The sequence below is a fragment of the Pongo abelii genome, chromosome 5 (assembly GCF_028885655.2).
Source record: "Pongo abelii isolate AG06213 chromosome 5, NHGRI_mPonAbe1-v2.0_pri, whole genome shotgun sequence".
Classification (NCBI taxonomy): Eukaryota; Metazoa; Chordata; class Mammalia; order Primates; family Hominidae; genus Pongo; species Pongo abelii.
In genome coordinates, this window is record NC_071990.2 from 39064360 (window position 1) to 39087754 (window position 23395).

The 23395-nt window shown below is 37.8% G+C and overlaps 1 protein-coding gene and 1 non-coding gene across 2 annotated transcripts in view; one reads left to right on the forward strand and one right to left on the reverse strand.

Annotated features, from left to right (window-relative positions):
* DNAH8 (dynein axonemal heavy chain 8) overlaps nt 1-23395 on the forward strand; it is a 393081-nt gene that overhangs the window by 170106 nt on the left and 199580 nt on the right. The window contains exons 24-30 of the mRNA XM_063724765.1: nt 83-189; nt 6525-6600; nt 7941-8130; nt 15364-15560; nt 16087-16213; nt 18675-18910; nt 20685-20789. Coding sequence (XP_063580835.1) covers nt 83-189; nt 6525-6600; nt 7941-8130; nt 15364-15560; nt 16087-16213; nt 18675-18910; nt 20685-20789 — 1038 coding nt within the window. The remainder of the gene's footprint in view (nt 1-82; nt 190-6524; nt 6601-7940; nt 8131-15363; nt 15561-16086; nt 16214-18674; nt 18911-20684; nt 20790-23395) is intronic.
* LOC112134051 (small nucleolar RNA SNORA8) lies at nt 14835-14944 on the reverse strand. Its single transcript, XR_002915635.3, has one exon. It is a non-coding gene; the product is annotated as a small nucleolar RNA SNORA8 (small nucleolar RNA).

The following is a 23395-nucleotide window of genomic DNA, read 5'->3' on the forward strand; positions in this document are numbered from 1 at the left end:
TCTAATATTGTATCATTGTTTTGGGGATGCTCGAGGTTTTTTGGAGGAGAGATACCAAATTTAATCTGATTTCTTATTACAGGAGTGTAAAGAGGTCTTTGCTTTTTTCTCTCATCAATTACTAGACAGTCTTCAAAAAGCTACACGGTTATCTCTGGACACAATGAAAAGAAGAATATTTGTTGCAAGGCAAGTTGAAAATATGCTAATCATGTCTGGTAATCATACTTATATTATAATGTGAATAGCACCTCTTATAAATTTATTAATTAAAAAAACTATAAAATTTAAAATATAGCATTCATTAAAAGACCGTATGAAAGTATTTGTGTAATACTGCAAGAACTGTAGTTAAATGAACACCCATATTCCCAACACCCTGCCTGAGATAAAAAAGGCTACCAGTCCCCTCATGGGTCTTCTCCCTTCTCACCTAAAAGTAACCACTATCCTGAACTTGGTGTTTATCATTGTCTTGGTTTTCTTCACAGTTTACTATGTTTTTGTATCCCCAATCCAAGTATCAATTAATTTTGCCTGTATTTGAACTGCGCTTGGTATAATGTTTTTGAGATTCATCCATGGGGTATAGTTTTTTACACTTCTGTGTAGTTGGAGTATACATAGTCTGTTTATCCATTCTGCTGGTGATGGTGATTTGGGTTGCTTCAGTTTTTGCTATCAGGAATAAAGCCTCTGTGAGCATCTTGTACCTGTCTCCTGTTGTACCTGCTAAGAGTGGGTTTGGTGGGTCCTAAGGTATGTGCATGCCTCATTTTACCAGGCAGCACATAGTGCGAGTACCCATGGCCCCTCATCCCTGCAGACAGTATTATTCGGTTAAAAAATTCTTGCCAACGTACAGGGTGTGAAATGGCATCTCATCAGGATTTTAGTTTGCATTTTCCTGGTTACTGATGAGATTAAATATACTTCCTTGTGTATATGGGCCATTTGTTGTTTCTCTTCCTTAAAAGTTGTGTTCCTAGTTCAACTAGTGTGGCGATTCCTCAAGGATCTAGAACCAGAAATACTATTTGACCCAGCAATCCCATTACTGGGTATATACCCAAATAATTATAAATCATTCTCCAAGAAAGACATATGCACACGTATGTTTACTGTGGCAATGTTCACAATAGCAAAGGCTTAGAAGCAACCCAATGCCCATCAATGATAGACTGGATAAAGAAAATGTGGCACATATATACCATGGAATACTATGCAGCCATAAAGAAGGATGAATTCATGTCCTTTGCAGGGATATGGACGAAACTGGAAACCATCATTCTCAGCAGACTAACACAAGAGCAGAAAACCAAACACTGCATGTTCTCACTATAAGTGGGAGTTAAACAATGAGAACACATGGACACAGGGAGGGGAACATCACACACCAGGGCCTGTCAGGGGGTGTGGGGATAGGGGAGGGATAGCATTAGAAGAAATACCTAATGTAGATGACAAGTTGATGGGTGCAGCAAACCACCATAACAGGTGTATACCTATGTAACAAACCTGCATGTTCTGCGCGTGTACCCCAGAACTTAAAGTATGATTAAAAAAAAAAAGAAAAAAAATTGTGTTCCTTTTTTGGCCTGTTTTTCTATCGAATTGGATTAATTCATAAGTATTCTTAGTATATTACATTATTGATGATAATATAACAAATGTCTTTTGTCAGTTTTGCCTTATCTTTTCATTTTCTTTATTTTCATTTTCCATTGCCGAGTTTTAAAAATATTCAAATTTATCAGTTTTAGTGATTTGTGATCTTTTTAAAGAAACCAACTCTTTCCTACTTCATAATGTCTTCCAAAACTTTTGTAGTTTTGACCTTTATATTTAGGGTTTTAATTTACATGGTATTGATTTTTATGCTTAGTGTGAGGTAGCAAATTAGTATATTTTTTTCCATATGGTTAATTAGTTGACCAAGCAAAAGTTGTTGAAAAATCAACTTACTTGTGAGGTCAGGTGGGGGAGTTATTTAAGTTGCATTGAATCTATAGATCAATTTGGAGAGAATTAGCATCCTTACAAATATTGAGTCTTCTATTCAGAATCATGTATTACCTCTTCATTGATATGTCTTCTTTAATATCTCTCTATGACGTTTTATAAATCTCTGTGTAAAGGTCCTGCACATTTTTGTTAGATTTATTCCTTGGCTATTCATTGCTGATTTTTAATTTAATTGTACTGTTTAATTCTCCCAGTGTGATTGTGGATTTATTACACTTTCCTTTTGTTTGGGTCAGTTCTTGTTTTATGTGTTCTATGGCTGTGTTGGTAGGTGCATACAAGGTCATAGTAGTTAAACCTGCTTAAGAGCACTTTTCCTTTTATTTTTATTTGGCAAATCTCTTTATCTATATTAATCCTGATTCCTCACAATTTAGTTTGTCATTACTTTACCAGCTTTTTTTGTGTAATTGTTTCGGTCTCTTTACTTAAGCCTTTCTCTGTACTTTTTAGTTTTACCTCTTAAAAACATTGTATACCTGATAATTTTCCTTCAATCTCATTATCTCTGTCTTAGTGAGTTTAATTTGTTTGCATTTATTGTGATTTTTGATATAGTTGCACTTAATTTATGACATTTTATTTTGTGTTTTCTTCTCAATATTCTTTTTCTTTGATTCATTTTATTATGACTGTTGTCTTTGCGGTGGATAATTTTCACCATTTATTCTCTTTTCTGTACTTCAGTTCTTTAAGTGATTACCCTTAACTTTAGAATGCACATATTTTTCTCCAACTAAAAGAAGTACTGGCCAGGCGCAGTGGCTCACGCCTGTAATCCCAGCACCATGGGAGGCCAAGGCAGGCGAATCACTTGAGGTCAGGAGTTTGAGACCAGCGTGACCAACATGGTGAAACTCCGTCTCTACTTTTTACAAAAAGTAGACAAGCATGGTGGTGCACGCCTGTAGTCCCAGCTGCTAGGGAGGCTGTGGCAGGAGAATCGCTTGAACCTGGGAGGTGGAGGTTGCAGTGAGTCAAGACTGTGGCATTGCATTCCAGCCTGGGCAACAGAGTGAGACTCCATCTCAAAAAAAAAAAAAAAAAAAAAAAAAAGCACTGTCCTTAGTTTTGCAGTTTTCTAGTCTTATTTCTGACTACAAGGGCCTTGGCAGGCTTTACTCACTGAACTGTACATATTTTATTGCTGTTTGATGTTTTAGTTTTACTTTTGTGTAAACACTCAAAAATAATATATTAAAGTAATTTATTTACTGGCATAATTTATTAAAATCTCCAGGTTCTCATGTACTTTTTTTGTATCCCACTGGTTCTTTAGTGAGGATCTGTGAGAAGTAGACTCTTTTATCCTTTTTTTGTAAGTCTGAAAATGTTTCGCCCTGATACTTTCATAACATTTTGGCTGGATGTAAAATTTTTCTTTGTCTTTTAGCACTTGGAAAGTATTTCTTCATTTTTTTCTGAGTTTTGTTGCTGCTGATGAGAAGTCTGCAAGAGTCTAACTGAATATTCTCTTTTAATCCTTAATGTTTCTGCTGTTTTCTTACCCCGTGTGGATTTGTCTTTATTTAATCCTGCTTTGTTCTCAGAGTGCACTTTCTAGTTGAGGGTTTATAGCTTTCCTTAATGCTAGAAAAAACCTCAGCAATTTCCCCTTTAGTTATTGCTTCTAGGATATTCTTTCGTTGTCTTCTTCTGGAACTCCTATTAATTGACTGTTGAGTAGAATGACCACATAACTTATTGTTCCAACTATGGAACTTTTGTGGGTGAAGGGGCACTGTCCAGATGAGGTGCCAGGACACAGTGAATCTGGAACTGTCCTGGGCGCACTGGACAAGTGGTCATTTCATATGTTGGGGCTTCTCATTCTCTTCTCGTTGTCTCCTAATGACTCTGTCATCTATGTTATCTTTTTGCCTTTCTGAACTACATTATGGGCAGTATCTCTGTATCTACTCTAAAGATTTTGTCATCTGTGGCATCTTAAATATTTCATGAAAAAATACTTTTTCCTTATCCTCCAGATATGGTATTATTTCTGCCTTTTTAGTTTAGCAATTTTTTAATTTTTTTGGAAGAGTCTTCATATATCACTGAACATTTTCCCTTATTTTAGAGCTTGTTATCTGGACATTAATTTTTATCTAGAGTGAGTTTCTGTTTCGTTTTTGGATTTCGTTAGCTCTCTTTCTTACCCTTAGACATATTCACGCATACTTGGGTTTTAATGTGCAGGCTCTCTTTGAACGAGGGCTTTGTTTTTGTGTTTCTTTTTCCTTCTCTCTCTCCCTATCTGTGAGTTTCACTTTTGCCTCTAAATGACACTTGGAATCCTGAGTACAGAACCAGGTTTTATTTCTTCACAGTTACTGGCCCCTGGAGAGATATTGGGGGTATGGCAGGTTCGGCTAAGGAACACACGGATGGCCTAACTTAGTTACTTATCAGGGAATTTGTGGATGTGCTTCTTTTGCCCCAGGTCTGCATCTGCTGGAAAAGCCGTAGCTGCAGGCAGTAGGTTGACACATCTTGTCTTGCAGCATCATCTGCAAGACAGGTGGGAGAGCATCATCTTAGTTTTTGGCCTTACGTAGTGAGGCTGGCCGAGGCCCCATCCCTCATTGAGTCCTGTCCATCCTCTATATTCCACCAGAGCCAACCTCCCCACGGTCACTGCCTCTTTCCAGCCCGGAACCCTGGCTAGGCTGTCCTTGTGTTTCTCTCCATTTCTACTTCATGGAGATGCTTACCTTGTATTTGAGCATTCTCATGTCCTTTATCTCCCATCCATGATTGTGATGGGTTTGGCAAAAAGAAGCTTTTTTGAAGTATGAACTCACTATGCCACATTGATTTACAAGTTCTGCAGCAATTCAGCAATTTTTGAGGAGGCATACATGAGGATAGTACTAAAAATCCTTACTTGTCTAAAATGTCTTTCTCTTATCCCCACACACGAACGCTAGCTTGGTCTTCTGGGATCAGAATTCCTTTCTCTCACACTCTACAGAGGCTACTCCACTGGCTTCTTTGGTTTCAATTTTGAGAGGAGTGTTCTGCTGCTAATCCGATTTTCCTTTCCAACTAACAACTTGTATTTGTTTTGATGCTCACAGTATTTCTCTTTTATTCTTGAAATTCACAAATTGTATGTTTAGATGCAGGTGGGTTTTTTCCCCCCATTAATCCTGTCAGGCACCTAGAGAATTTCTCCAAGATGAAAAAACAAGCCTATTCTTAAGGTTAAAGGAGTGCTTTGCTTTAATTTCCCATATCTACACAGTATTCACATGCCGTATCTAGGTAGTAAGCATCTCTGAGCGGAGTGACTCTCTGGGAATTACTTAACCTCTCCCTACCTTGGTTTCCTTATCTACAATATGGAAATAATAATAATCATACGGTCTGCCTTACAGAATTAATGTGAACATAAACTGGTAATCTGTGGGAAAGTGGCTGGCATACATTAAGCATTCAATAAATGTTACTTATTCTTACCTTTTCCCTATGTATTTTCTCTCTCTTTGTATTTTGCACCTGAAATTTTGGAGAATACCTTCAGCTGATTCTCTAATTTGCTATATAAGGTACCAAATGATCTAGTGCACTGTTCACTGCCTTTATTATTCAACTGTTCCTTTATACTTTATGAAAACTCTTTCTTATTCTCAAATTACACACTTTGAATCAATGCCCACACTAATTTTATTGCAACATCTTGAATTTCATTGGGAGACTATGAATTGAGGGATTTTGTTTGCTTGCTTGTTTTTTGTTCAGTCCTTTCCAATAATATGTTTATCTGGGAACCATTGGCCCTGAGTGCTAAAAGTTGGGTCTTCACTTTTGAACTGCGGCCTCTATGTTTCTTGTGATCCCCTCCCACCCCCCCATCTGCTTGTATTTAGAAATGGAGATGTAAGTTTTCAGTAATGAAGGTATTTCTTGCACTCCCAGAGAAAATGAGAATGGACAGTTTACATTTATTATAATTTTGCCTGGGATAGGGGTGGAGGTTAAGACAGAGGGAGCTATGCTAGCCAGACTAATTTGAAGCTCTGCATGTGTCCTTCATAACTGGACTCAGGCATCTGTGCTGCTGTCTGTGCATGAGTGATATTGTTTAACAAAGCAGTTTTTGGAAAGCATGGACCAGAAACTTCCTGTTTAATCGTGTAAAAATATAGATAAAGAAGCATATAAAGGTATATGCTGGTGATCTCGTCCTGTATCTGTTGCAGGGCTGGGAACAAAGAATGCCTTTAGTAAACATTGTTAAAAGTTATTACTGAGAAAGAACAACGTTAAAATAGTAGAAAATGTATATGAGATTACTATTTTACTTCTAAGACTATTGGGTCATTGTATTTTCTTAGTTCTCGGCAATTTAGGGTTCTGTTATAAGTAATATTCTCTTCGTGTAATTTGGTCTTTTAAAAATGATCTTTATTGTTAGGACTGAATTTTGTAGCATAATAAACTATTAATGAAATTTTAGAGTAAGGTTCATCAGCTAACTGTCCATCTCATTGCAGCCTTTATGGGCGAAAGCAGTCAGAAGATATTATTTCCTTTATAAAAAGTGAAGTACATCTTGCAATTCCTAATGTGGTAAGTATTATTAAATACACTGATATTTTGATAAGGTACTTAAGAAGTATAGTACTAGAACTGAGCTTTCATTTAGGGTAACATTTTGGTCCTATGTCTTTTTTCACTTTCCCTCACTATTTAACAAATTGGAAATGTCATTTATATCTTTTATAAAAAAGCTACTTCTGGGATGGGTGCAGTGGCTCACGCCTGTAATCCCAACACTTTGGGAGGCCAAGGCGGGTGGAGCACCTGAGGTCAGGAGTTCGAGACCATCCTGGCCAACATGGTGAAACCCCATCTCTACTAAAAATACAAAAATTAGCAGGCGTGGTGGTAGGTGCCTGTAGTCCCAGCTACTCGGGAGGCTGAGGCAGGAGAATGGCTTGAACCTGGGAGGTGGAGGTTGCAGTGAGCTGAGATCGTGCCACTGCCTTCCAGCCTAGGCGACAGAGCAAGACTCTGTCAAAAAAAAAAAAAAGTTACTTCTGTATTAGCTCATGGTGTATTGAAGGCCTCGTGAAAGAGTTGAGTTAGGCATCTGTTCTGCCAGCAATTAGCAAGCACCCTACAAATTGCCTTGATTTTTCTTACTTCAGACATTAAATTATCTAAATAAAATCATCACAGTTGTCCAGATCCCTACCTCAAACACATGACTGTGAGGCAACCCACTAAGGTAAGGATGGCAGAAGAGAAAGACAAAAAGAGCCTGTGCCCTGAGCATCTGAAGCACCTGTGTCTTTCCATGGCACTTATCTCTACAACTGCCCCATTTGCCGATGGGCATCTGGAACTCCAAGCCACATGGGATGGCTGAGCTGCATTCTGCGATGGGTCAAAGGATAAGGCCAGGCAGAAACGGCCCGTAACTCACTTAAAACCACCTTTACATGGTCTGACCTCCTGAAGGATAGCTTCTTAGCTTATTTGGCACATTTTAAAGAACTGAGGTCAGAATCTTGGTGGTGTAGCTTCTTCAGTTACTTTGTTTCGTGGATCTCTAACACATAGTCTGTAATTTCTCACTGCATTCTGCCACCCTCATGGGGAAAAGGATGACAAGTACTAGTTTGACCTTTTTAACAAAATCGAAATGTCATTTCTATCTGTTATTAAAAAGTTACTTCCGCATTAGCTCGTGGTATAATGAGGCTTGCAGGAATCGATAGCGGGAAAACTTCAGGATAGAGAAAATCTGCATCCTCCCCATCTTCGTCTATCATTCTCCCCCTCAAATCAGCCTTGCACTGGGCCAGCCGAGGCTTGCCCCACTCAGTGGGGAATGGAGGTGGTGAAAATTGAGGGATGAACTGTATGCGTCGGCAGTATTACACATTTGTTTCTTCTTTCCACAGGTGATGATTCCTAGTTTGGATGACATTCAACAAGCCATTAACCGTATGATCCAGTTAACCCTGGAGGTCAGCAGAGGAGTGGCTCACTGGGGACAACAGCAAATCCGTCCCATCAAGTCTGTCATTCCCAGCCCCACCACTACTGACGTGACCCATCAAAACACAGGAAAACTGCTGAAGAAGGAAGAAAGTAAGAATGTAAAATTAGTCAATGATCTTACTGATCCTTCTTGGATTTGATAGCATATAGATTTTTAAATTATTTTATATGTTTGATACATTTTGCATTTAAAAAATAGTATGTTTCATCTTAAACATAACGTGCAGGCATTTTTCCTGGCTTTGGGTGGTGGGTGAAAAGGATTTTTAAATCACTTTTCTACTATGATGATCTTAAGTTAAAAATTAAAATAAACCTTAGCACTAATTTTACTTTCTGCATGATAGTAGGTTGGATAAATTTAAGATAAACATAAATTCGTCACTTAAGTAATTATGAATATGATATGATAGTGACCCAAAATTTCATGAACCTTTTTTTGACACTTCCTGTATGGAAAGAAACTGGTTTCTATTTTGTTTTATTTTAGTTCTAGGGTACATGTGCAGGATGCTTAGGTTTGTTACATAGGTAAACATGTGCCATGGTGGTTTGCTGCACCTATCAACCCATCACATAGGTGTTAAGCAAGCATGCATTAGCTATTTTTCCTGATGCTCTCCCTCCCGTCACCCCCCATCCCCCACCAACAGGCTCCAGTATGTGTTGTTCCCCTCCCTATGTCAATGTGTTCACATTGTTCAGCTCCCACTTACAAGTGAGAACATGTAGTGTTTGGTTTTCTGTTCCTGCCTGAGTTTGCCAAGGATAATGGCTTCCGGCTCCATCTATGTCCTTGCAAAGGACATGATCTCATTCTTTTTTTATGGCTGCGTAATATTTCATGGTGTGTATGTACCACATTTTCTTTATGCAGTTTATCATTGATGGGCATTTGGGTTGATTCCATGTCTTTGCTATTGTGAATAGTGCTGCAGTGAACATAGGCGTGCATGTATCCTTATAAGAGAATGATTTATATTCCTTCAGGTATATACCCAGTAACGGAATTGCTGGGTCAAATGGTATTTCTGGTTCTAGGTCTTTGAGGAATTGCCACACTGTCTTCTACAATGGTCGAACTAATTTACATTCCCACCAACAGTGTAAAAGCATTCCTATTTCTCCACAGCCTCGCCAGGTTCTGTTTTTTCTTGACTTTTTAATAATTGCCATACTGTCTGGCATGAGATGGTATCTCATTGTGGTTTTGATTTGCATTTCTCTAATGATCACTGATGTTGAGCTTTTTTTTATATATGTTTGTTGGCCACATAAGTGTCTTCTTTTGCAAAGTGTCTATTCATGTCCTTTGTCCATTTTCTGTTGGGGTTGAGAAACTGGTCTCAAAACTATGTCGCTTCCACTGTGATGCAGCGAAAGGCAAATTGAAAACAACAAGATACCAGGTAAGGCCCAGTGTAGTGGCTCACGTCTGTAATCCCAACATTCTGGGAGGCCGAGGCAGGTGGATCATCTGAGGTCAGGAGTTTGATATCATCCTGGCCAACATGGCGAAACGCTGTCTCTACTAAAAATACAAGAATATTAGCCGGGCATGGTGGTGGGCACCTGTAATCCTAGCTACTGGGGAGGCTGAGGCAGGAGAATCACTTGAACCGAAGGCAGAGGTTGCAGTGAGCTGAGATTGCACCACTGCACTCCAGCCAGAGCGACGGAGGGAGACTCCGTCTCCAAAAAGCAAAAACACCCCCAAGATATCAGGTAAGCTACACAACCAGGTGGCTCAGACCCCTATGGCACCTTTCTATGTTGCACTAACATTGCTTTCTCAGCTTACATCTGTGGTCTCATGGGGTGTTCCCTACAACCAGCTAATAAAGGATGAAAAATCTCAGGACTGGTCTATCTGAATTGGCTTGACGTGTTGGTGTCAGCTGAAAATGGACTTCTGTTGCACTACAGCCCACTCAGGAGTGGCCCTAAAGGACAGTGAAAAGGGGAATTCCCCCCAGTGGGCAGAGCTTCAAGCAGCATAACTTTTTTAAGGAGAGTGATCTGAAGCAAAGATACACATGGACTCTTGGGCAGTGACGAATCGCTGGACTGATCATTCAGGACCTAGAAAGAGCAACTTTGGAAAATCAGAGGCAAGAAGAGCTAGGGAAAAAGCATGCGGATGTATCTATGAATTTACATAAAATACCTGGGAAGATAAATATTAGTTCCTTCAAGGGCTGATCATAATCTTGAAAGACACAATCCAATGCCATAATCTCAAATGTTGAAATCCCAAAAGATCAAAATCCCAAAAATATAATTCTGGAAAAAATAATTATTATTTTAATAAACAGTTCTTTTAAATATATTTATTTACATTTTTAAAGGTGGATTTGATTTTCAGAATTTTAGACATGGATTTTATACTTTCGGGATTTAGATTTTAGGGATTTTGAGCTTTTGGGATTTCTGAGATTATGGTGTTTGGGAGTGTGTTTTCTGAGATTATGAATCAAACCCAGTTCTTTCTTCAGAGAGGTTAGATAATTTTTCCAAAGTCACAAACCTAATAAGAGGGCTGGGAATTAATCCATATAAGAAGATCGGTATCTAATTTTTTTACTTTTAGTCCAATGTTTGCCATTATTCTTTATTCTCTCCCTAGTCCATTCTATATATTTTTCTATTATTGTAGCAAGCTAAACATAAAACTATAAATTGTTAGATGCAAAAATCTCCTTGGACTTATCAACAATCTTGCAAATAAGAATTCTATTATCTGCAAAATTATCAACCAAGTACGATATAAATAGACATTTTCAGACATGCAATGTCTTTTAAAATGTACCATCAACACACGCTTTTCCACAAAGTTACTGAAGGTTGTAGTCTTCCAAAATGAGAAAGCAAAAGCAAAAGCAAAAAAAAAAAAAAAAAAAAGAAGATATGGGATATTGGAAATAGGAATAAAACACAGCAGACAGGTGAAGGGAATTTCAAGGTGAATGTTGAAGGGTGATTGTGCAGTGATAGTTATGTTCTAAGCATAGAGGGCAACCAGTGTGACTTAGGAAACAGATGAGTTTTGACTGCTCTCACCAAATGCTGGATGCCGTTATATATACTGTCTTTTAACTTGAAGACAGAATGCCTGGGTAAACCTGGTTTGTGTTCTTTTCTGGACTTTCTTGTTTTCACCATGTGCTGATGAAGTTGCTGCTCTACGCTCATTGCTCTGGGTCAGCTGAGGAAACTTATTTATTCCTCAGAAGTGTTCTGTCTTGACCAACTACTGAGAACTGGAGGCAGGTAATTGTAATATAAGGAAATAGAGATTAGCTCACTATCCTGGCCATATGCTTGCTGGACATTTATTACTCGGCTCACAAACACAGTGCTGCCGGATGCCCTGATTGTCATGACACGTTTATATTCTAGGACTCATTTATGATCCTGCCCCATAGCTTCCACACAAAGGGCTTTTGTAAACTTGTAGAAAAGATGAAGCCAGACTAGTCCCAGAGACTCTTTTCTTGTTGGAGCCTTCATCTCACGTGAACAATTAATGTTCTTTCCTTTACAGCTAGTTTTGTGCTTACTGCTCAGTTTTTAAAAGTTGTTTAGGGAAAAGCATGTTGGTTTATTGTAAAGTTTATCTTCAAAGAAAATTCAGGATAATGGTTGCCTCTGGGAGTAAGGGAATGGAATGGGATTAGAGAGGTGCCTAGAAAGGACTAGTCTATTGGTAACATTCTATTCTTAGCTTGGTGGTGAGTGCATTGGAATTCATTTTTTCTTCTACTTTAATATACATTTTATTTATTTCTTGTGTTTTATATATGTTTATGTAAGTGTATTTCACTTACCCACACACAGACATAAATACAGCCTCTTAGCAAACCAGGAATAAGATGGATTTTCCAATAGTGTCATCTGTAAAAATATTTAGAAGTATTCCATTCCCAATAAAATGAAGAATAAAGAAGGAAGCCCACTATTATCATTTTTATTCGATAGTTTACTAGAGATCTTCATTACGAAATAAGACAAGAAAAAATGAGAAGAATTGGAAAGGAAGACTGAGATTGTCCTTATTTAAAGATTATATATAGAAAATCCAGGAAATCTAGAAATAATTGTTACAACCAAAAAGTTCAGTAATGTTTATGTATGAAAGATCAACATACAAAACCCCCAGTATTTCTACATTTACCAGTAATACAATTAATATATAATAGAAGGCCAGGTGCAGTCGTTCACGCCTGTAATCCCGGCACTTTGGGAGGTCGAGGCAGGCGGATCACGAGGTCAGGAAATCGAGACTATCCTGGCTAACATGGTGAAACCCTGTCTCTACTAAAAAAATACAAAAAATTAGCTGGGAGTGTTGGCAGGCACCTGTAGTCCCAGCTACTCGGGAGGCTGAGGCAGGAGAATGGCATGAACCCAGGAGGCGGAGTTTGCAGTGAGCTGAGATTGCACCACTGTACTCCAGCCTGGGCGACAGAGCGAAACTCCGACTCAAAAAAAAAATATATATATATAAATATATATATATATAATAGAAACAGATTTTCTTTATTAGCCACAAACCATAAGACATTTAACAAATAAATGTAAAAAAATATTTGCACAGCATTGTTGGAGAAAATATTACTGAATGAGATAATGGAAGACAAGAATAAGTCCACATCATGAAGCCAATTCTTTGATTTATCTATACATTCATTACTATTCCAAATAAATCACAATAGATTTTTTTCTGTTGTCAACTTGATTTATAAATTTGATTGTAAAATTATATGGGAGTGAAAAGAGTTAAAAACAGCCAAGAAAAATTGGTGGTGAAGAAAAGCAAGGTAGGGGGTCCTGCCCTGCCAAATAGCAAGGAGTATTACAAAGCCAGGCTAATGAGGACCATCTTTTAGTGATCCAAAGATAGGTAACATACAGCAGAACAGGATAGAGGGTGCAGAAATACTCATATATATGAAAATATATGATATAGGTGGATTTACGAATCAGTGGAGAAAGAATGTACTATTTAATAAATGTGGCTAAGGATTTGTTTCCATATGGAAAAAACTTACAGTAGTATCTTAAATTAGATACACATCATACCCACTATTCTATATCCTATAACACTATTCCATCTATTTTACAACACTTTTAGAATAAAACAGCACAATATATTTAAAACACCAGGGTAGGGAAGGATTCTCAAGACATATGAAGCTGAAACCATAGAAGAAAAGATGTTTAAATTTGACTTCTTTATATTTAAAAACATCTTTAAAGGACCCTTAAATTTAAATGACCATGCTGAAGTCCTAATAAAATGTTAGCAAACTGAATCCAGCAGTGTATAAAAAGGGTTGTATAGTGTGACCAAATGAGGTTTATCCCATAAAAGCAAGGTTGGTTTAACATCCTAAAATACACCATATGAATAGAATAAAGTGAAAAAACTCATGATTATCTCAATAGACATAGAAAAAATATTTGACAAAATCCAATACCCTTTCATGATAAACATGCTCAACAATCTGGGAATAGGATTGAACTTCTTCAACCTTATAAAAGGCATCACACTTAACGTTGAAAGCCTGAATTATTTCCCCTTAAGATTAGGAACAAGTCAAGAATACTAGCTCTTACCACATCTACTCAACATTATAGCAGAGGTTCTATCAAGTGGATTAAGATAAGTGAACTAAATTGAAGATACACAGATTGGAAGCGAAAAAGTTAAACCATCTTTATTAGCAGATGACGTGATCTTGTATGTAAAAATAACCTAAGGAATCAACCCTCACACACACACACACACACACACAAACCATTAGAACTAATAAGTGAATCCAGTAAGACTGCAGGATGCAAGATCAATATACAGATATCAACTATATTTCTAAATATTAGCAATGAACCATCTGAAAATGCAATAAAACAATTTAATGCACAAAAAGAAGGAAGAATAAAATACATTTAACAGAAGTGTAAGGTCTGTACACTGAAACTGCAAAACATTGCTGAAAGTTATACCATGAAGAGATACATCATGCTCATGGGTTGGAAGATCCAATATTATTAAGCTGGCAGTTCTTCCCAAATTGATCTATAGATTTTATACAATCTCTATCAAAATCCCAGAAGGCTTTTTTTTGTTGTTGCAGAAATTGATAAGTTGATCCTAAAATTTGAATAGAGAATAGCGGAATTCAAAGGACCTATAATGGCCAAAAAATTTTGAAAAAGAACAAAGCTGGAGGACTTACCACTACTTGGTAAGCCTGTTGCCCAGGCTGGAGTGAGGTGGTACAGCCGAGTAGATGGGACTACCGGCAAGTGCCACCATACTCAGCGAATTTTTGTATTATTGTAGGGACAGGGTTTTGCCATGTTGCCCAGGCTGGTTGCGAACCCCTGGACTCAAATGATCTCCCCGCCTCAGCTTCCCAAAGTTCTGGGATTCCAGGCAAGAGCCCCTGTGCCCAGCCAGCTGGAGTCAAAATTTATCTACAAAAGATGTATGTTCAAGTTAGCCCTCATTATTAGAACTGATGCTTAGTCCACATTTCTCCTGTCAGCCTGGCCACAATTCTTTTATTTTGGCTTCTTTTATCTCTGTTTGAATATGCATATAGTGATAAAAACTTTGAAATTCTCCACCAATAATCTTTGGGATCGAATTTCTTCAACCAGTTTATTTTAGGGTCATTTTTAGAGTAAGTGGATCTGCCTAGTTTTCAATTTGACACCCTAGAAAAATAAAAGCATTGGTGACTATTGAAGACTGTATCAAACTGAACAGTCTAAGAAAACTACACAAATACTGTATCAGTGGAAATACCAGGTTTAACAAGCAGGAAGCCAAGATGTCAGATGCTGAAAATCTATGGCACTGACCTTTAAACACCCCAGCAGAGGTTGTCTCATTGAATTCTCACAAGTAATATCCACGAAGACTAAATACTTGGCCCAAGGTCATTTGGGTAATAAATGTAATGTCTCTCCTTGAACCACTGTGCTATTCCTCAGGGTGGAAATTTCAACGCTTTTAACCTTTTCTTAAAGGACTTTAACATTTTGGGGGGTTTTAATCAGTGTCTTTCAGTTTTCTGCTCTGAATAACAGTTCTTCTAGATTAAAGAAATCTACCTCAAAACCTGACACCACAGTTTAATGAGAATCCATGAAGATAGCAAGAGAATAGCTCTTAATTACTCAAAATACCTCTTAGTTACTTGGAGGGTGAGTCTTTAAGAAAATACAGTTTGAAAAAGAATCACAAATATTAAAATGATAATATTTAAAGTTGAATATAGAAGTTATTTATAGTGTAAAAACCTCTGTTTTCAGGATCTTTTGAAGAAGTTATTCCTGCGAGGAAGCTGAAGAATTTTTACCCGGGGGTAGCGGAGCACAAGGATATTTCTAAGTTGGTCCTGCTCCTTTCTTCCTCTGTAAATTCCCTAAGAAAGGCAGCTCATGAGGCCCTGCAGGACTTTCAGAAGTACAAGACTCTCTGGACAGAGGACCGTGATGTGAAAGTGAAGGTATCTTTCTGTTACTTGTGATGTCGTTTGGGTTTTTTTGTCTCTAATTCTTGAGGGTGGACCAGGAAAATATCAGGGGTAATGACAGGAACTCATGAGCAGAGGCCAAGAATCTATAAATACCAAGCACTTGTCACCTTCTAGCTGGTGTAATTCTCACATGGACACACTGAGGCAATTGATACTACTGAGGCTTAGACAGATTTTGTTCAATTTCCTTAAACAAGTGAGTACCACTTATGTGCCACCACGGACTAGAGGCTGGGTATTCAAGGGTGCGTCACACTTCTGTAGACCCAGCTGTATTTTGGTTAGAGACTCAAGGGAACTTTAGAACTCTGAATAACCATGCCCGGCAGACTGTGAAATTCCTCGCCTCCCGGTGGACACCCTATTTCTTACCCAGCCACTGGGCCCATTGCACACACAAGTGTAAAAGTGTATGAGCAAATGCAATTTTCTAATGTAACTATGGTAAGATTTATACTGTTAAAAAATTAAAATATTGACTCTTTTCTTACCACAGGAATTTTTGGCTAACAACCCCTCTCTGACTGAAATCAGATCAGAAATTCTACACTATGCTACTTTTGAACAGGAGATTGATGAGTTGAAGCCTATTATTTTTGTAGGAGCACTTGAATTACATACAGGTATTTTAAAAATATTTATTATGTAAAGTATCTGTACTTTCACATGTACTTTATTTAGCAAGCAGTTATTAAGTTATCTTGGTACAATAGTATTATACCAAGATATAATAATAATAATATACCAAGGTTATAATAATAGTATTATACCAAGATATATTATAATATTATTATACCATTAAAAGTAATGGCAAAAACTGCAGTTACTTTTGCACCAACCTAATATAAATGTTAAATAGTTCTGGGCCATTGATATTCTTTATACACACATCCGTAGACACACTACACAGGCCGATTCCTCCACTGGCAGTCAAACAGCTAAAAGTATAGGTGAAATTCTCTTTTAGGTTACTGTGAGGAGGGGCTTGTATACATGAGATGGGAGTCAAACAGTTTGAAGTCTGCCAAGAAGTTGATCCACTTGGGATTTGAAGAGTATCAAAGGATGATGAGACAATCATTAATGCTTGAAATACAAAGAGGACTTTATTGCTTGCTGTAGTGACAGCTGTACTGGTCAGGCACAGTGTATCTGGCAGGGTAGACTGCTGGTCTCATACAGGGTGTCTGGGCAGTATGGAGTTGAAGGACTGTGGACGTAGACAGGTTGACATCATCTGTAGAAAGATGCTTACTCAGGTGAGACTGTTGTAGGCTGGTTGGCACTCAGAGGCGGGTTTATTGGATTAAGTCTTTCTTGACTAGTTGACATTCAGAAGAAAGGGCCTGGCACTGATAGGGTTGCACACATATGAGAACTGATGTTGACTTGGTCTATGGTTTGGGTTTAAAGCTGGTTGTGGTGGCTCATTGTTACCATGGTTACATAACAATCAGTCTTATCCTAAGTTTGTGGGAAGATTTTATTCTCAGACAATATTTGAATGAGGTATTTTACATCCATTATCTACCTTAAGTAGATTTTCAGGTCTGTTATCAAGAAGTTAATGTAACTGTGGCTCTTGAATTTGACCACTTGGGTTACTTGACCTCCTTAATCTCCATTTCCTCTGCTGATGAAAATGACAGTATCCACCTCACGAAATGCTTTATATGAGACGCTTAGCATAGTACCTGGCGTATGATTGATGTTGAATAAATATTACATATTATTATTGTATCTACTAAGGAAGTGCTTGTGATTCTCTGAGGAAGAATCACAAGTACCAAAGAATTACAAGTACTTAAGGGGGACTATTTACCTGGAAATCAGAAACTATGCATCAGTGGCAATAATTACAAGAACTTCTGTAGCGTTTTGGAAACTGTACTCTATTATTTTTTAAAAGTTCACATTTGTCTCCTCATAATGGTTAGCACTATGATCCACAATACAAAAAGCAACTGTAGTATACTGATAGAGTGTGCTGGGGAGCTTGTTTTCGGAGAGTGGCATCTAAAAATGGAAGAGGTGATGGTAGTTATAAAGAAAGGGGAGGGTGGGCTGAATCCCTAAGGCCTGAGGGAAAAGGGTACCCTAGGGGATCTCATGAGATATGATCTCACAGCCTCAATCACCAGACTGGCTGCATGGTTGTTCTCGGGCCACGCTTTCTCCTCAGATCCACAGGCCTCTAAGTTTAATGGTTGGAAGGCAAGAGCGGCGCAGCCATGTTTCAAGCTTGGCAGAATTGGGGAGTGTAGGGGTACTGAGAGGTAAAAGGGGAAAGATTGATAAGGCAGAGTTGACTAGTTAGAGCTGTTTTGTTTTCAAGAAACAGAAACACATTTGAGCTATGTTAAGGGAGAAAAGGTTTATCCCAGAATCCAGGGTGCAACTGAGCCTTCAGAATGGACCAGAATCAGGGACAGTATAGGAAGCTGAGGAAGTTCTTTCTCTCTGCCTCTCGTTTCTTCTTCCCTCTGTGCATGAGTTTTTCTGCTTCCCAGACTACGTGGCTCCTCCTCAAGCCTCATTTCAAACTCTCAAGAAAGGACTCTGATTGGTCCATAATATAGGTCATGTTGACCTGGGACAACTGGCTAGGTCCAGGGTCCAGGGTCAGGGTAGACGGATACTCTGACCATGTGGATGATGTGGGGAGTAGAAAAGCAAGAAACCTGTGAAGTCACGGCTTGACAGACAAAACAATAGATTTCACTCCACCTCATGGGATCCCTCGAGAAAAATGCAGGAATGAATGAGGGCCATTAATGGGATGGTCAGAAGAAGTGCAAGGGTCACACAGAACAGTGATAGAACTAATTTCAAAAATGCTCCCCCATGGACTGTGGTGTCAAACTCATGCACATCTCCACGGGGATACATGCTCTGTGGGGACAGGAATTAAGTCTTCAAAATCTAGTAACCTTATAGCACATGTAATTCATACTAACCACATTTCAAGTGTTCAAAAGCCACATGCGGTTAGTGACCACTGAATTGGACAGAGCAATTATAGATGCCCTTATAGTTTCAGAATGCCAGTTGTATTCTAATTTAATCTCTTCTTGTCTTCATCAGAGCCAATGAAATTGGCCTTGTCCATCGAGGCCAAGGCATGGAAGATGTTACTCTGTCGATATCTGAATGAAGAATACAAAAAGAAAATGTCAGACATGATAGCATTTATTAATGAATACTTGAAAAAGTTATCTAGACCTATTCGTGATTTAGATGATGTCAGATTCGCAATGGAAGCCTTGTCTTGCATACGTGATAATGAAATTCAAATGGACATGACTTTGGGACCAATTGAAGTAAGAAATGATTGCATTTTTTTTTCTTGGAATGCTTTTTTTTTTTTTTTAAAGAAATAGAGACACACTAAGAAAGCGATTCTTTAACATATTCATCTATTATGTAGCACAGTCTGCCTGTTTCTCGTCTCTGATGTTGATGTCTTTGGGAGAATTTTGGCAATTATCAACAGTGAACAGTATACAAAAGACACTGTTGTAATACAAAGAAATATTAATATGTTAATAATGCTATAGTGGGGTAGGTAGTGTTTAATTTTTTATACTGGCACCAACATTTTGTGGAAAGAAATAATTGTCCCTTGTCATGTCAATCCCAACATGTTAGGCAAGTTCTCCCAATATCTTTGGCTTGCCTTAGAAACCAATTATAGGTCTCACTCATGACTGGTGGTGTACCACAGGCAGTATGGCAGAAACAGTTGCCTCAGGCTCCATAGTGAACTGTTGGAACTTAGATCAATGAAAGATGTTTTTAGGAAACAGTATGAGTTTCCTATTGCTGCTATAACAAATCACCACCAACTTAATGGCTTAAAACAACACAGATTGTTTATTTTACAGTTCTAGACATCAGAAGTCCAAAAATGGATCTAATGGGGCTAACATCAAGATGTCAGCAGGGCCATGTTGCTCCTGGAGGCTCTAGGGGAAAATCCATTCCCTCCTTTTTCCAGCTTCTAGGGGCTGCCCACGTGCCTTGGCTCATGGTTCCCTTCCAGTGATGCCATCACTTCTACCCCCATTTCTGTCATTGTGTCTTCTCTCACACCTGCTTTCCTGCCACACTCTTTCTCTTATGTGGACTTTTGTGAATACATCGGGCCTGCCTGTTAATCCAGGGTAATCTCCCCATAGCAAGCTCCTTAACATAATCATATCTGCAAAGTCCCTTTTACCATGTAAGGTAATATGTTCACAGACTTTGGGGATCAGGACTTGGATAGCCTTGGTGAGTTTGTCTGTTACTAATATTTAGAATGTTTTAGGACTAATATTATTTAGAATTTCTGATACATGGTGATAAAAATCAGGCTTTTGATTCTTTTTATTATTCTTTTGTTGTCTATAAACAATGCACTGCCTCACTGCCTGCAATATCTGGGGAATTGACACCACCGCTGCCTCCTTATGGTACCCAATATCTATGACTGTTTTATGCTTTCTTGAACCCATTGAAAGTTTATACTCTTTGGTAACTAATGAACTTTTTACTTTTACTGCTTTAAAAAAAATCTTGGTATTTGGGGATTTTGGATGCTGACCAGCCAGACTTCAAGATATAATAAATTATTGTATCAATTTTTCCCTGACGACAGAAGCTTAATTCTTTACCATACTTTTTTTTTTTTTTTTTTTGGATGAAGACAATTACTGGTCATCCCTTGGACCCTGGATCATTCAAGTTTCTTTTCTGTGGAGTATCTCCCACATCATTTCATTCCATTCCTTGTATAGTCAACCCCTGTTTTAATACAGTCTGTATCTTATGTGGTGTTGACACAGGGCCAAGGAGGAAAAAGAGAGACATATACATCTCCATCAGAATCACCTAGGTGCTTATTAAATGCACATTTCAGAGCCTGTGATCCAGAGTTAGTATCTGGTAGTCAGAATCTAAAGGTGCTTTTCATACACTTTTAATTTTGGAAACCATTTTTCTAGAACATGCTGTCTTCTTCTAAGATGTAGGAATATGTTTCTAGAAGGCATCTAAATCATTTGGCAATGGCTTTCCCTTGTGATATTTCTAAACTCCACCTTCATCCTGCAGGAAGCCTATGCTATTTTAAACAGATTTGAAGTTGAAGTAACCAAGGAAGAATCAGAAGCAGTTGATACCTTAAGATATTCTTTCAACAAATTGCAGAGTAAAGCTGTAAGTATGAATTTAACTACATTATTTTTTCTTAAGTCACTATCTCCAGAAAAAAAAGGTATTTTATACCTTTTAAAGCTTAATATACAGTCATGTGCCACATAACAATGTTTCAGTCAACAACAGACTGCATATACAATGGTGATCTCATAAGATTATAATACCGTATTTTTACTGATCCTTTTCTATGTTTAGATACACAAATGCTTACCATTGTCTAGAATTGCCTTCAGCATTCAGTGTAGTAACATGCTGTAGAGGTTTGTAGCCTAGGAGCAATAGGCCATACCATATAGCTTAGGTGTGCAGTAGGCTGTCCCTCTAGATTTGTGTAAGTACACTCAATGATGTTCACACAATGACAAAATCACCTGATGACGCATTTCTCAGCCTATTACCATCATCAAGCAATGTGAGACTGTAAATTATTTTAATGGCTTTGTTGGGATAGAATACACATACCATAAAGTTTACCATTTTAAAGCATACAATTCAGTGTTTTTTAGGATATTCACATCATTGCTTAACCACCATCATTATCTAATTTTAAAACATTATCACCCCCTAAAAGAAACCCCCTGCCCATTAGCAGTCACTCCTGATTCTCTCTCTTGCCCCAGCCCTGGCAACCACTAATCTACTTTCTGTTTCTGTGTATTTTCCTTTTCTGGACATTTAATGTAGACTAAATCATACAATATATGGTCTTTTGTAACTTGATTCTTTCACTTAACCTAATTTTTCAAAGTTCATCCATATTGTCCATGTGCGAGAGCTTCATTTTCCTAATGCCGAATGAGATAGAGCATGTTTTCATGTGGCCATTTTATTGGTCATTTGTATATCTTATTTGGAGAAACGTGAATTTAAATCCTTGGCTTGATTTTTAAAAATTTTGTTGTCTTTTTAATTTTGAGTTGTAAGAATTCTTTATATATTATGGATACAAGTTTCTTATCAGATATGTGATTTGCAAATGTTTTCTCTTGTTCTGTGGGTTATCTTTTCACTTTATTGATGGTGTCTTTTGACGCATTAAGTTTTTTACTTTGATGAAGTCTAGTTCATCTTTTTATTGTTGTTGTTGGTGGTGTTTTTGGTATGTTATCTGGGAAACCATTGCCCAATCTAGAGTTATGAAGATTTACTCCCATGTTTTCTTATGAGAGTGTTATAACTTTAGCACTTAAATTTTGATTTCTGATACATTTTGAGTTAATTTGTGCATGTGGTATAAGTTAGGGGTTCAACTTCATATAAAAGCATGTAGGTAATCCAGTTGCCTTGACATTGTTTACTGAAAAAACTATCCTTTCACCAACAAATTGTCTTGGTAGCCTTGCTGAAAATCAATTGATCATAGATGTAAGGGTTTATTTCAGACTCTCAATTCTATTCTTTTTATCTATATGTCTGTCCTTATGCCAGCACCACACTGTCTTGATTATAGTAGCTTTGTGCTAAGCTTTAAAAAGAAAATAGTGGTAAAATGCACGTAACATAAAATTTACCTTCTTAACCATTTTAGTAGTGTTCAGTATATTCACATTGTTGTGCAACCAATCTCCAGAACTTGCAAAAAATCTTGCAAAACTGATACTCTATTTAAACAACAACTCTCCATTTTTCCCCTCCCATTTCTAGGTTGCCTGTTCACTCTGCTGATTGTATCTTTATACTCCTTTCTATTTCTGTTAGGCTGGTAGTGATGTCCCCTTTTTCATTCCTAATTTTAGTAATTTGCATCTTCTCTCCTTTATTCTTACTTAGTCTAGGTAAAAGTAGTCAATTTTGTCAGTCTTTTCAAATAAAAAACTTTGGTTTGTTGATTTTCTCTACTATTTTTCTATTCTCTCTGATCATTTATTTGTGCTCTAGTTTTTATCATTTCTTTTCTTCTTGCTCTGGGTTTAATTTGTTCTTTGTTTAATTTGCAAAGTTGAGGTTACTGATTTGAGATTTTTTTCTTTTAATGTAGAACTTGATAGCTATAAATTTCTCTAAGCATTTTTGAAGCTGATAAACATTTATACACCAAAATTAGACATTAAAAATGAACTCCAAGGGGCCGGGCATGGTGGCTCATGCCTGTAATCCCAGCACTTTGGGAGGCTGAGGTGGGCAGATCACAAGTTCAGGAGATAGAGACCATCCTGGCTAACACAGTGAAACCCCGTCTCTACTAAAAATACAAAAAAATCAGCCAGGCGTGGTGGCGGGCACCTGTAGTCCCAGCTACTCAGGAGGCTGAGTCAGGAGAATGGCATGAACCCGGGAGGCGGAGCTTGCAGTGAGCCGAGATCACGCCACTGCACTCCAGCCTGGGCGACAGAGCGAGACTCTGTCTCAACAAAAAAAAAAAAGAACTCCAAGGGATGACCTACATTCTTTAATTATACTGAATTTTATTGAATATTAATTAAATTGGACATTGGCTTTAACATTTCTTATTTATGGAAATATTTGTCACTTATACTGAAGCAAGACACAACAGCAAGGAGACACAAAACTGAAGTTGAGGTCATGGCTTGTGACTATAGCTCTACTACCAGTCAACTGGATGATTTTATGCAAGTTAATAACATTTGTTTCTCAACTTCTTCTTG